This window comes from Quercus lobata, chromosome 12 (assembly GCF_001633185.2).
Source record: "Quercus lobata isolate SW786 chromosome 12, ValleyOak3.0 Primary Assembly, whole genome shotgun sequence".
Taxonomy (NCBI): domain Eukaryota; kingdom Viridiplantae; phylum Streptophyta; class Magnoliopsida; order Fagales; family Fagaceae; genus Quercus; species Quercus lobata.
The window spans coordinates 30502820-30517496 of record NC_044915.1 but is presented as its reverse complement, the minus strand read 5'-3'; the positions used below and the strand labels follow the sequence as shown (position 1 = coordinate 30517496).

The window sequence follows — 14677 nt, the reverse complement described above, 5'->3', positions numbered from 1 at the left end:
TTGATCTTCATCGTCTAGATGAACTGAAGAACTTTGTAGCCAAGTTCCTTCTCAAGTTAGTGTGTTAGTCACGTACTTGGATCCGTACATCAATTGGTTAGTCACATACTGGGAGCTGTGCATTGAAAATGAGAGATTGTTACTACAGAACAAGTTCAATTGTGTATTGGGGTAAGGGTTCAACTATAGGTTGGTATAAGGTACTGAGATTCTTTTACTTGTAACTGCTTGTTGTGATAATAGTGGATTTTCGGGAGTAGTGACCTTAAAATCGTGGGGTTTTTGCCTTGGTGGTTTTCTCCATTTGTAAACAAATTACTGTGTCAACTTTATTTTCTATTGCATTTAACTTAGTTGGTGATTTGTTTGTGCTACCACGTGTATTGCATGTTAATTAACTTAATTAATTCACTTGGCTAATTAATTGATTAATTTATTATAAGGGGCTAATACATTCTTGGCCTATCAAGATCCCCTGTCTAGCGGGAATTTTCCAAAGCCACTGTTTTTTAGCCATCCCAATGTGGTTGCCTGCAAACCTTGGATAATCCTTACATCCTCCATATCTAAATATCTACATTAACTGTATATTCTTAAATGTATCTACACACACACACACACACACATATATATATATATATATATATAAAGAGAGAGAGAGAGAGAGAGAGAGAGAGAGAGATCTGTATTTATGAGTAGTTGAATGCCACATACCATTTGTGGGGGGAAAAAGACTAAAAGGCCCGTTTGAATATCTATACTGGGTCAGGGGCCCAGTCCATGGAAAAACCCCTCCTCGGCCACGGAAAACTCCTCCTCGGATGGATAAAGCCGAGGGCAAAAGAGGTAACAGACCATCAATGACAAAACTCCAAACCGTTCCACAGGGTAGGAAAACTACGAAAGTGGAGAAAGATGACAGATAGAACGAATGCATACAAGGGAAGACAACCTTTATTGTACTCAGTGCCTTGTGCCTGACACAACCATACTTCTCTATCCTTACAACCATTCCCAATAACTGGAGGTAAGGGCGGATTGGACAAGTACCTACCCTGGGGGACCTCAGTTAGGAGGAGAAAAACGACTATAAAAGGGGAGTAAAGAGGAACAAGAAAGGAGAGACCAACAGAGGGGAGACACCAGAAAAAGCTCCTTGGATCCTGCTGAGGACCAAATCTTCTCTATTAAACTCGGCCCATGAGAGATGCTGTGTTGGTCATTGTTCATACATTAAAACCCAGCTCTTTGGCCCACTCTCTACAAAATTCATTGCATCGGGCTCCCTGGTCTAAGGATCCATGCATCCTGGGCTTGGCCTGAAAAATGTGTCCCTACACCATTTATTTTCACATCTTCCAAAATTTAATGCAGAAGAAGAACAAAGGATATTATTTTATGTTTTCTCCCGAATCCTTAGATGGATATTTTTTTTTTGAGAAATAATTATAACATGTTGCTAACCCCGCAGCTTGAATCCTTTCATTCCTAGACCCCCAAGTACATTGTATATGAAGAAGCGCCAATTTAGCTACAAGGCCTTTTGCCTTAGATGGATATTCAAGATCCTTAAAAAAAAAAAAAAAAAAAAAAAAAAAAAAAAAAAAAAAAAACCCCATTAGGATATGCTTTCTATTATATGATCTATTAATTTATGTGATTTTTTTTTTTGTTAATAATTACATAGACTAGGTCAGGTAATTTTTTAATTGGTGACGCTATTAAAAAGTACACTTGTATATATGAATTACAACATAATTTTTTTTTTTTTTAAAAGAAAGAAAGAAAAAGAATTACTATATAAGACTTTTATAGAGTAATTTGGAGGAAATTCCCTTAAATTAGTTTAAAAAATATAAATTACGAATACCTAACCTTGTTACATGCAAATTTTTCTGTGACAATATTTTTACATTCGTTGAGAAATAATATCACATATACTTGGAAAAAAATGATTAATTATGAGTAGCCAACAAATGCATCATGCTTTTTCATTAGTAGAAAACAAAACAGAGAAGTTGTCCTACTTGGTATACCAAAAGAAGCCTAGAACCATTTTGGCACATACATACACCTTTTAAGCTTCAAGAAGAAGAAGGAAAAAAAAAACCTAGTAGCTTTTTTAAATTTTTTATAGGATGTTGAGGGGGATATTTAGTGGCACGTACACTGTTAAGGGTTCTAGTGGAGGACTCTTCTTAAGCCCAAGTACACTGTACGCAGAATCTTTAACGGGTGATAATTACCATATCTCATTAGTAAAACACATTAGATATTGCTTTAGAAATATGTTTTTTCAATGCAATTAATTAACACATGCTAGTAATGATTTTAGTTTCCATATAAAATTTATGGATAAATTCCGATAAAAAAAATTATGGGTAAATACTAAATAGTATTCATAAATTCATGGAAAAAAGGGAAATTTTATAAAATTACTTCAAATAAAAAATAAGTAAAATCTTTAAAGTGACAACTAGCCTTACTTTCATGAACCAATGGAGAATATAAGAGGCCCCCATCCCAATCCATTTGAGGAGGGCAATAAACGAGGCCCAGGGAAAGTATTGGACACTTTAGAAAGGACTTAGCCCAACATAGCCAAGGGCCACCATACAAGTTTTCTCTCAGTTCAGTTGCATAATAATGGTCCGAAAGGCACAAAGCATCTCTTTTTCATGACTGGCAAGAGATCAAAAAGGCTTATCTTACGCAAGTACATGATATTGTGATATATTTACGACGTCATAATCCTTCACGTTTTTACGAGTTCTTCTAGGCCTAGCTAATATGACAGAAATTGCAGTTTAGCTTTGTTGCTTGTAGTTTCCAAGTCAAGCTCCTGGCTGCTGAGGATATGGTTTAGTGTCCACTGCATAACATATATGCTGCCTTCATCCAGAAATGGAATGTTATGGGGGCCGGGTAGGGCTCATTGTTTGAACTAACAGAAAGTTCATTGTTGAGCTGGATGGTTTCTGGCCAAGCAAAAAAAAAACAAGGGCTTTGAGGGAGGAGGTGTTATATCAAGAGTAATTATTAATACTTTCAGAGTATAATGACACAATATTTTTTCTTTTCATATGAATGATGAGTCTTATTATAAGTACACCAACATTCATATGTAAGAGGAGGGGGTCTCATACCGCTTTACTCCGAAAGAATTGAATAATTTTTCTTAATATCAAAATATTTGGAAGAAATTGAAAATATATTAGAAGAGTGGCCACTCTTTGGAAATATTATCCGTATTAAATCACATTAATAATTCAATCACGTATATCGTACCATTGAAATACCATTGGTCCTCAATAATCACATTGGTCATCAAATGAGTTGTAGAATATATTTTTTGGGGTATATTAAAAAATAAGTTCATAATAATTAATTCTACAGGGATTAGCATGCAAACCATATTCCTCGTGTAATTCGGAGTTTTTTAGTGGAGGTTAAGGTCATTTAACTATAAAGTGTTTATGTTGGTCGAAAGCACTCCTAAAATGACTAATTTTGAATTCTCTTACTTCTAGTTTTGCTAATTTGTTTTTAATTTTAATTTATAAAGCTAGTAATGGGTCTTGTTAGCTATGTTTAAATATTTGACCAAATCTTTGGTTTTATTAATAATTTGTCTTGATGAAAATGAAAGTTGTTAGCACCAATGTTTGATTGTTTTGTTTTGTTTTTGTTTTTTGTTTTTTTTTTTTTTTGTTTTTTTGTTTTTTTTGTTTTTTTGTTTTTTTTTTTTGAATTGGTTATATTTTAAGTTCTAGCTAGGTCATGTATGGATGTTTCTCAAAAAAAGAAAAAAGAAAAAAGAAAAAAGAAAAAAGAAAAAAGAAAAAAGAAAAAAGAGAAAAGAGTTAGGTCATGTATGGATTTAGAGAAGAGTGATATTTTGAATGAGAATCTACTTTTGGCTTATTGGGAAGAAAGATTTATTATTGTTTAACTCTTGTATCATCTCTTGTATCTTTCGATGAATTCTGACAAGTGACAAGTTTATTATATGTAGAAAAAAATTAAATGACAATGTAAATTAAAGAGATATAAATAATGTTATAGACCATACATGATCTGACTATAGCGATATATACCTACTCATTAAGAAATCAATATTTGAAAGGTCTATATGATGAATGAAACGCATCAAACACTTTCTTATATTAAATCATCACTTGGAGACTCCCATATATATACACTATCTCCCTAAAATATGCATCATCAGGTAATATTTGTTCAGATGGAAATGTGGCATAACAAATAACAAAAAGGATGTAATCAAAAAGTAGGTAAATTGCTATAGAAATATAAAGTAAGCAAATTTACTTTTGTTATGCTAAATAGGGGTTAAAAAACACTGAAAAAAAGTGAAACATGAGATAGTATAGGTTGATTTCAATTATTTACTTCTTAGCTTTTAAGGATTGGTAAAAAATAAACCACTTTACCAAAGTCCTAGATCATAAGATTAGAATAGACCAGCTGGGATGCCCACTAGAGCAAGAAATAGTGGGATGGAGAGGGAATCTTGACAAAAGTAGGAAGGTGAGCTCCAAAAGAGAAAAGCAACGGAATGTAAAATGTTCTTAAGGATTTTTTTTCAAGTTTCTTTTAGCGAACACATCCACTTAGTGATTGACAATTTTTTTTATTACCATTGTTGTGTTGGAGAGAATCCGTAAATTAAGTCAACCCCAGATGGTAACGTTGGCAGAATCACATTATCTCTAATTGTTCCAGTCACAAAGGCACATCACATTATTAGTCACCATTTATAAGAGTAACCTATCTTTCTTTTGAAAGGGCTAAACAGACCTATATGATTGATACCACAGGTAGACTTTGCTGGTTAATGCATCATTATTAGGATTGTGACCAAGAAAAAGGAAAAAACTAAAAACCATTTTCTGCTTATATATAGTGCGCGTTTGGGTTAAGATAAAAAATGAAAATTATTTCACTTTTAAGCTTATTTTTGCTACTATTTATGGGTCTCACTGCACTTTTTGGCACTATTCATGGGATTACTGTACTATTTCAACTAACTTTTACTTCTATCTACAGTACTTTAAGCAATAATTTTTCAGTTTAAGCAAAATAAGTGATATCCAAACACACCCATAGCATAACTTTAAAGGCTGAAACAGGATATATGAGCTTAAAGCATCTCAAATTAGATTTTTAAATCAACAAAGTTCTCTATAAACCTGCTTTAAGTAGACAAAAGCATTAAAAGGGAGGTTATGAGATCCATACTTATGTCTTTTTAATTGTTTTTCCTCTACTTTTGTTCATCATCTCCCTTATGAACAAACTTTCCATTTATTTACTGAACATTGGACCACATATATCATGTTCTCCAAATAGTAGTTTCATGCTAAGAAGTACGGTAAGATGTAGAAGATTGGCTAATGCAACTTTTGGTGACTAGCAATAATCTTGGAACATATATCAAGATGTGGTTTAATATAAAATTGGAGATGGGATATATTCCATTTTTTGGGGGTGAAGTTGGGAATATGTAAAGGTGTCTATATGAAATTTCAGGAATATTAGCTCACTATCTTTTCTGCTTTTCTCACTATTCATTATTTTTTATTATAGATTATTTGTCTAGGAATTTGTTTGATAGTTTGATATATCAACAAAGTTAGGTAACCCAAAAAAAAGTGCATCAAAAGTTCAGTTTTCATTTGTGCAACTGTGCAAGTATATGCAAGTTTTGTCTATATTGTGAGGAGGAAAGACAGCCTCTTATTTCATTTCTTTTTATTTATTGGTTTTTAAATTCACTTTCCCTTCTCTGCATAAATAATAATATGAATTGCCTAATTTAGCATCTTAATTGTCGCTTTTGATCTTCAATTCATCAAATTATTGAGTTTTTTCATGCCTTTGATACTAATTCTGGCAACTTTACATCTGTCTTTGGCTAATAATTAAGCTATGCTCCTATCCTTAGGGCAATTGATATAAATGAAAGCAAGTGCATAGGTTAAAATAAACTAGGTTAGCGATTATTAAAAAATGAAGAGGATATACTAGGTTAGCTAATTAGCCTAATTTAAACCATCACAAATGACTTTTCCTTTTAACAAGTGTAGTTCTTGTCGTTTACTGCACATGCTTTGCCGTTCAAAGGCCATGTCACAATCAAATCATAGCTTAGGTGATGTCCATCAACATATATAAGTACTAAATAACACTAATGTATTTCATGTTTCTTGCTTTGGATTTGTCTAGAGTAATTAAATAAATTCATAAAATAAAAATAAAATTAAACGTTTGTTGATCTCCTTTTAAGTCCTCAAAATTTTTTTTAAGTGACCAATCAAGCTTTTTTATTAAAATGGTAACGAATAATTCAACTATCTCTTTTTATTTTTTACTATCGTTCATTTCACGAATCTTCCTTCTACGAAATCATGATAATTTGTCTTAAACATATGAACGTCTAATAATCACGGTTGGTGTACATAAACAAAACAACAATTTCAATAGATAAATTAAAGTATTAATCCTTCGGATAGACGCTTTAGTACCCTACCTTAAAACAAATAACAAAGTCACATCCATAGTATAGAGTGTGGGGGATGATTTAACAAGCATAATGATCAAGATTATGACCCCTAAACAAATTTGAACCAGATAAGAAAGTTTGCCCCTATTCAAATAGCCACTTGTCAGCACTGTGTAACATGTAAATCGCAATTGGTTCTTAATGGGCATTATATAAAACAAAGTCCACAGTTCAAGGACCCGACCAAGACAATTACAAATATTGACAAGAAGTTAAAATGATTTGCTGTTGTATAGAGTGACATATAGCATACGTTTGGATAGAGCTGGAACTGAATTTTCAGTTATGTTTTGCGTTTTTAGTAGGTCCCATATACTGTTCACAAGAGTACTTTATTCAACAAAAAAAAACTTTTAAAAACTGGTCTCATAGTATTATTTACACATTTAAAAATTATTTTATAATAATGTTTTCAATTTTTAGTTTACAACAATAAACGGTATCCAAACAGAGCCTATAATCTCATGATAAACTTTAAGTAGTAGGTAATCCACATGGGTCTTTAAATTATATATATTTAAGCACCTCTTTTTAGGTCCTAGTTTGGTTGCATCTGGACTGTAACCACAACACGTGCATATATATCATCCACAAATTCAAATTGATCACCATTATTTTAAACATACTTATTTGAAACTTATTGGGAACATTGAAGAGATTTAGGACCAAAATTTGGGCGGGGAAAGGGGGTAGGGGACCAGTTCATCTATAATTGATAAGATCTTAATGACCTTATGACGTAGATTGCTGATTGCTCCCAAGACCATACGTATACACATACATTAAATATAGGTGTGGAGAATTGCAATTAGATGCTTTCTTTTTAGTTATTTATGAACAATACCTTCATTAATTTTTTTTATATTTTTACATAGAACTATCTTACTAGTTACTTCAAAGAATTTGGGTTGGTATTATTTCATAGGGTTGCTTGTCCACAATCTAAGTATAATGCATGTGCACCTATGCTCCATTCCATTAAACAACGTGAATTCCCATGAACCAAAATGTCTAATCTCACATTTGATCAAAATGTATATTTCTCTTTACTCTGATGAATGTGTCCAATCAAATGTGATTTGCATCTTTGAAAATTTTAGACTTTTAGTATTTTTCGAACAGTCTTTAAGAAACGATCTAAGAATTGGTTGAGAAAACTTATTTTCATTAGTTTATTTGACTTCAAAAAGGAAATAAGCTAGCAAAGTGTGTCCAATCAAATGTGATTTGCATCTCTGAGAATTTCAGTATTTTCGGAACACTCATTTAAGAGTTGGTTCAGAAAACTTATTTTAATTAGTTTATTTGACTTTAAAAAAAAAAAAAAGGCTGGCAAAAAGTTCAACTGTGTTAAGTGTTTTTTTTCCCTTAAAAAATTAACCATAAATCAAATAAATTGAATAGAATAGTAATCAAACAAGCTCTAAAAGGTACATCTCAAAACACTTCATATATATTAAAAAGTTGTAGCCCTCAAATTAATCCATCATAAATAAATTTCTAATTAAAAGGGAGGTAGGATTTAGTTTAGAGTACCAAATAACCTTGTAAATATTTGGTTTAAGCTTAAGCTCAAATTATTGAGATGCCCTTAGAGTAATCTCACTTCCTAATAAGTTGTAAAATATTTTATTTAGTTTAGAGAACCAAATAATTAAACTTATACACTTGGAAAGTACATTTCTCGTGAGGTGGAACCTTTACCATCTATATATATGGTGCACATACACATAGACATTCACATATGCCTCTATATAGCAAGCAGAGTGAGGGAATTACGTGTCTGTGTTTGACAGGATCAAAGTCCCTTCTTTATAGAGATGGTTGATAACATGGGCAATAATTCAGAGAGGGAAGGGTTTAAGTACCATTTTGCTGGTGCTAGTACTTCCTCAGGTGAAGATGGTGTCATTAAAGAGCAAGATCGGCTGCTACCTATAGCTAATGTGGGGCGGATCATGAAGCAGATCCTGCCTTCTAATGCAAAAATCTCCAAAGAAGCCAAAGAAACCATGCAGGAATGTGTGTCTGAGTTCATAAGCTTTGTTACTGGAGAAGCTTCAGACAAGTGTCATAAGGAGAAGCGCAAGACAGTGAATGGGGATGATATTTGTTGGGCTTTGGCAACTCTAGGTTTTGATGACTATGCTGAGCCTTTGAGAAGGTATTTGCAAAGGTATAGAGAGTTGGAAGGAGAGAGAGCTCAGCAAAGTAAGGGAAGCAACAATGAAGAAAAGAATGAAACATCAGACTATGGAGTTGAAACACCAAGGAAAGCTGCAGTTCCAACTACTCCCTTGAAGTTCAATGTGATTGATAGGAGTAATAGCTCTCTGTCGAGGCGATTTTGAAATATATGAAGCATGGTAATAATTTCTAGTCTTGTATTAATTAAGATTTTGATGGTGATGATGTTGTATACATGATCATATAGTTGGAAGGGAGGGTTTGAGAGGGTTGGTTTTAGGTTTTTAATTTCTTTTTTTCCACTTGTGTGCGGTACTAAATCTTGGATGTTGTCTTTAATTCACTACTTTAGCTTAAGAATTATGTGAATAAAGCTAATCCTCATATCTTTTTTTTTCCTGAAATAATGAGTTCTGATGCTATAAATGTTATAAGAAAATATACATGTCAACAGTATATTTATCGGTTTGTAATCTGGGAATATATGTAGGATTTAGGGTTTGTTGGATTGCTTACTCGAAATTGTTGATTTGTTTCATGTGATTTTGTTCTTAATCAAAACTTAAGAAGAAGCTTTATGATGAATGGGATAATTTGAGAGGAGCGTTGTTCATGATCGATGCATGGAGAAGTGTTAGGCCATTTTGCCCCAAATAACAACAATTGGAACATTGAAAGACATATTGGATTAAATTTCAATTGTGATTGATATAAGGTAGATTATTAAGGCCTTTGGCACTTTTGTTTGTAAAATCATCATTGATATGATTCTCTTTTCGATTTTGAGGTTTATAAATGCTCTAGTTGCATCTTTCTGGTATAATTTAGATATGAGAGATTCAACAACAGTAATAACCAAAGCCTTAATGTCAAAATTTTGGAATCGGTTATGGCTTCTAAATAGATTAGTTAGATTTTCAACAAACTAGTTAGAATTATGATTCCATGAGTGATTAAATGTTTGGGGTGCCACTAACCATTTATCTTAGAACAATAATTAATATTTTATTGTTATCTCATTTCATTCCTTTTTTTTTTTTTCCTTTTCTTTTCTTCTGGTTGATCATACAGTCTAATTGATGATACTTAATAAGATGGAACACAATTTCTGATCTTTGCAATTTTGGTTTGATTTACTTGTCTTGAACAGTTATACTATTCATTGAATGAATTGGAAATTATACTCAGTTCTAGACCAGAAGTAGAACTAAGGACATAACCTATAGCTTCTGTCATCTAGACCAAGTAATCAACAACAAATTAAGATGCTAACTAATGCAGAGAAGTTTAGTCATCATCCTAGCTTAATTAAGTGATCAATCAACATCCAATACTCCTATAGTTAAGAAATGCTAATTCCAGGTTTACCCCAAAGGATATATGTATTTACCAAAAGCTAGGGTTTACTTTGAACACCCCGAATCTAAGGACCACTGTCAGTTTGTCGTTAATAACCCCATGATGGATAGGCCATACTGAAGTTTTTCCACATATTCCCACAAGTGTGGAGGTCTTAAATGTCAAGCTTTTTTAGAAGTTTTATACATGGGTTTTTTGTCATATAGAGGAAAAGGAAGAGAGAATGCAAGAGTAATACTAATTTTAGGCTTTCTAGCTAGGGTTTCTGTCCTATTAAACTCTACTGCTTTATCTTTGTCATCATAACTGCAAAAGATGAGAGAAAGATACGAGTTTTTATACGGTAAAATAAAAATGAACGAAAAAGATAGATGCCATTGAACAAGTTATACTTTAATGCTGTACTTTGTAGTAATAAAAATGTTAGAATTCCTTGTATCTTTTATAATAACAAGGATCTAAGATTTGTACTGGCCAGTGCCTCGGAATTCCACAGTAGGAATGTTACTATTGGTGAATGATTAAACATAATAAACAAGTTAACCGCACTTCATGCCACTGAACCAAACAACATTTAATGTGACAGAGAGCACATGGTAGTGATGAGTTCTCCATGTGACATCTAGCAGGTAGGCGTGACTAGAAAATGTTCCAATGCACCTGATCGGACACGTGCTGGATCCAGAGTTTATGAAAGTGTGCGATACATACATGGCTGGTTTTTTTTTTTTGGATAATTCAGACATACATGGCATGGCTTCAGCCAGTGCTTGTTGTAGAAAACCTTAACATATGCCTATAGTTGTGGGGCTTGTGTGTTGCATTGAAGATTGGCCAGTAATATTTGTCTCTTAAAGGATTCGGGTAATTATGCAGTGTAATCTCCAAGATACTGATTTAAAATGAGTGGGATATACTGCACAAGGCCAATAAGAGTTTAGATTTGCATATCACGATTATCATTTATCTATGAGAAAGTCATTGGCTAGGTTGCTTAATTGGATAGGTATGCTTAATTTTCATATGGCTTGCCTTGCTATAGTTGCTGCCTATATGGACACCACGTTGGCCAATACACAGGCAATGCATATCATAAGTAGTGGCCTTATTAGTTAATAGTTTATACACCACACAGTGTTAGTTTATCTTTTGATTTTGGATCAAATCCAACTTGATGTATATGAGACAGTGCGACGAAACATCCCTTTGCAAAAATTCAAGTACTTGTAAATACCTTATCAAGAAAAGTACATCATCTTGGGCCTTGATATTACGAAGTCAGGAAATTTGCCAACTTAAATCTTAACACAATATTCATAATTAAATACATCAAGAAAAGCACATACAAGTTACAACTATACTAAATTGAATTTGTGTTTGTAAAACAATGATTTATTAACAGCTGTATTTTTTTTCTTTCAAAAAGTGTGCATTATAAGTTACAACTCAGAGTTTGATATTTCTTATTCTTTAACATATGCCCTTACGACATTAGTTAATTTTTTTTTTTAAAAGACTCTTGTGAATGAATGCTTTAAGGAAGGTGCATTTATATTCTATTAAATTATGTTTAATACCATACGTTCAAGTCAAAATATGTACGAGTATTAAAAAAATCACATATATACAACCACAATAAATTTATACGTGCAAATTAATGAATATATTCTAGACAAGTGCATTGAAGTTCGTCCAAAAGATCCTTTTTAAAAATATATAAAAATATAATTTAGTGAGATATTAAATCTATATTAACTTTAGTCTTTGAAGCACTTGTTAAAAAGGTTTTTTTTTTATTTTTTGGGTTACAATTTTTAGGTTAGAGGTATCAACACCTTATATATTGTTTGTAAAACAATGATTTATTAACAGCTGTATTTTTTTTCTTTCAAAAAGTGTGCATTACAAGTTACAACTCAAAGTTCGATATTTCTTATTCTTTAACATATGCCCTTATGACATTAGTTAACAATTTTTTTTAAAAAGCTCTTGTGAATGAATATTCTAAGGAAGGTGCATTTATATTCTATTAAATTATGTTTGATACCATATGTTCAAGTCAAAATATGTATGAGTATTTTAAAAATCATATATATATATATATATATATATACAACCACAATAAATTTATATGTGCAAACTAATGAATATATTCTGGACAAGTGCATTGAAGTTCGTCCAAAAGATCTTTTTTAAAAATATATAAAAATATAATTTAGTGAGATATTAAATCTATATTAACTTTAGTCTTTGAAGCACTTGTTAAAAGGTTTTTATTTTTATTTTTTGGGTTCCAATGGTTAGCTCAGTGGTATCAGCACCTTATATAGTGTTTGGTGTCTGTTTGAACCCCCAATTCACCCTATTTACCTAACAAAAATAAAAAAGAAATAACATAGCTTTTTTCGATTCCTAGGTTACATCTTGAAAGAAGTCAATAGACTTTTTTACAAGTCAGGGACCCCAAGAAACAAGAGAAAAGTTAATAGCCAATACACTTTATTTATTCGGTCATGTTGACTAGCAGAGTAGATTTCTCCTTAGTTATTTCCTGATCCTCCATGGTGGTTACTTTATTCATTGCCTAAACACAAAATGATCCATTAATTGGACAACATTTTTCTACTAGCCAGACAGGGAAAAGAATTTTAGACCCTTTGAATGATGCTCAGCATTTTCTAGTTTCTAGTTAGAAATGTTAGATAAGATGGTAGTGTTCAAATTCGGCCGTAATTGAACTCTTAGTGGGTGATTAAATTTGAATTCACACAAGCACCCAATGAGTTTGGGATGAAATTGATGTTGCATAATTTGGCTGAATTTTGGAGATTTCTGAAGAAAAGTTTTGGAACTTTTGAGTGCTTGAAGTCGTATAATAATTCCTAGTTGACCAAAGGCCAACCCAAGCATTGGCCATTACAAAGCTTCTGCAATCTGCATCATAGATAGCCACTTGAACATGTTAATCATACCGAACACCAACACAAAAGGAGAGAGAAAAAGAAAAAACTGTGGCAATTAACCTACATTTCAAGCTAGTAAATTAAAGAAAAAGGCATAGTACAAAGTTAGGTTACCTAATAATATCTGTATATATGTTTATGAATACATTAATTTCCTTAATAGTGCTCGAGTGCCAAGAGGAATAGAGAGACGTTTCTATAATGCTACTGCAGCTTCTATAAAGTTCTTCTGACAAGGTGGATTGTGGTTGTAAAAAAATGATTTCTCTCGTAAAATTGGGTTATATTCCAAGAAATGCCATCGATCATAGGCATACAATTTAAAGAGTAAGATCATACTTCATAATGTACACTTAAAGAAAAAAAAAACCTTCCCAGTGTACCTTTATTACCAGCAAGGCAGCAACAAAAATGTTTATAAATCACAAGAGAGTGTGTTATTAGGTACTAATAAGCGTTTACTAATTTTATTGATGTAAACCTGTCAACATATGGATGTAGCTCAAAGAGTAGAGCACTAATTTTGCATGTATTTGGTAGAAATCATAGAAAAAAAATACAAGAAATGAATATAAATTTCTTTTATTTAATTGAAAATAAAATTGAAGAATAACAAACATAGTTTATTTAAATATACTAATTGATATGTCTCTATTACATAAGACATAGTCATCTTTTCTCAATTTTATAAAAGAAATCATTAACGCATCTCTTAACTAAATTAGTAAAGATGAAACATTGTAAAGTGAACACATTATTTATTTACTAACTTGTAAGCTCATGTATATGCATGAATATATTTAAAAGATATACATTAAAATGTACAGTATAATTCTTACATATATAATTTAAATATTATTGATAGTCATACTTATATATATATTTTTTAATTTTTTAAAAAGTCTTGTAAGAATATTATTAAGTAGAAAATGTAAATTGTCAATTTTTAAATTTTTTTTTTTTAATTCTAGGCTTTTTGGTTTTTATACGCAATAACTCATTTGAATGGATATTTATGATGTGTAGTCCATTTGACTCCAAAATTAAGAAATAAAATTTTCTCTAAAAATAAATAATTTAGAACACATGATGTAAAATTAGACTTTAATTGTAGAATCTAATTGGATTTTCTCTAAGTTTTAGCTATTAATATATCTATATATATATATATATATAGATTACAGTATATTAATTTCTATTTTTATACCCATTCATTTTGTATAAGAAAAAAAAAGAGTTGCTAGATTAAACAACATGCTGGTGATCTCAATTGCTACTACACAACTTATCCAATTTTCTCTATAAAACAAGAGCAATGCTTATGATTCAATATTTTTTTGCTAAACTATATATCTTGTCCCTAAATATATCACAAAGTTTCAAGTTCATCTCAAAATATTTTATTACCATTGCTTTTGTTTAATTAAAACGGGTCAATACATGGTCCAAATTGGTATAACATAGAGACTTTGTTAAAAACTTTATTCCTCAAATCGCAAGGGGTTGGTTTAGGGGTTTTTAATGCTTCACACGATCCTGGATTTGAAAACTTTTGCCAGTATCTTGGGGTCACCCCTATGGGATT

General features: G+C 31.6%; 1 protein-coding gene across 1 annotated transcript; it reads left to right on the top strand.

Moving 5' to 3' along the window:
• Positions 1-8393: 8393 nt before the first annotated feature.
• Positions 8394-9036, top strand: LOC115972558 (nuclear transcription factor Y subunit B-4-like). The gene has a single exon (XM_031092882.1). It carries the CDS (start codon positions 8404-8406, stop codon positions 8932-8934), a length of 531 nt encoding a protein of 176 aa, XP_030948742.1. The 5' UTR covers positions 8394-8403; the 3' UTR covers positions 8935-9036.
• Positions 9037-14677: the final 5641 nt, after the last annotated feature.

Excerpts from the sequence above, each read along its gene's own strand:
- LOC115972558 (XM_031092882.1), top strand. The coding sequence starts at position 8,404 with ATGGTTGATAACATGGGCAATAATTCAGAGAGGGAAGGGTTTAAGTAC.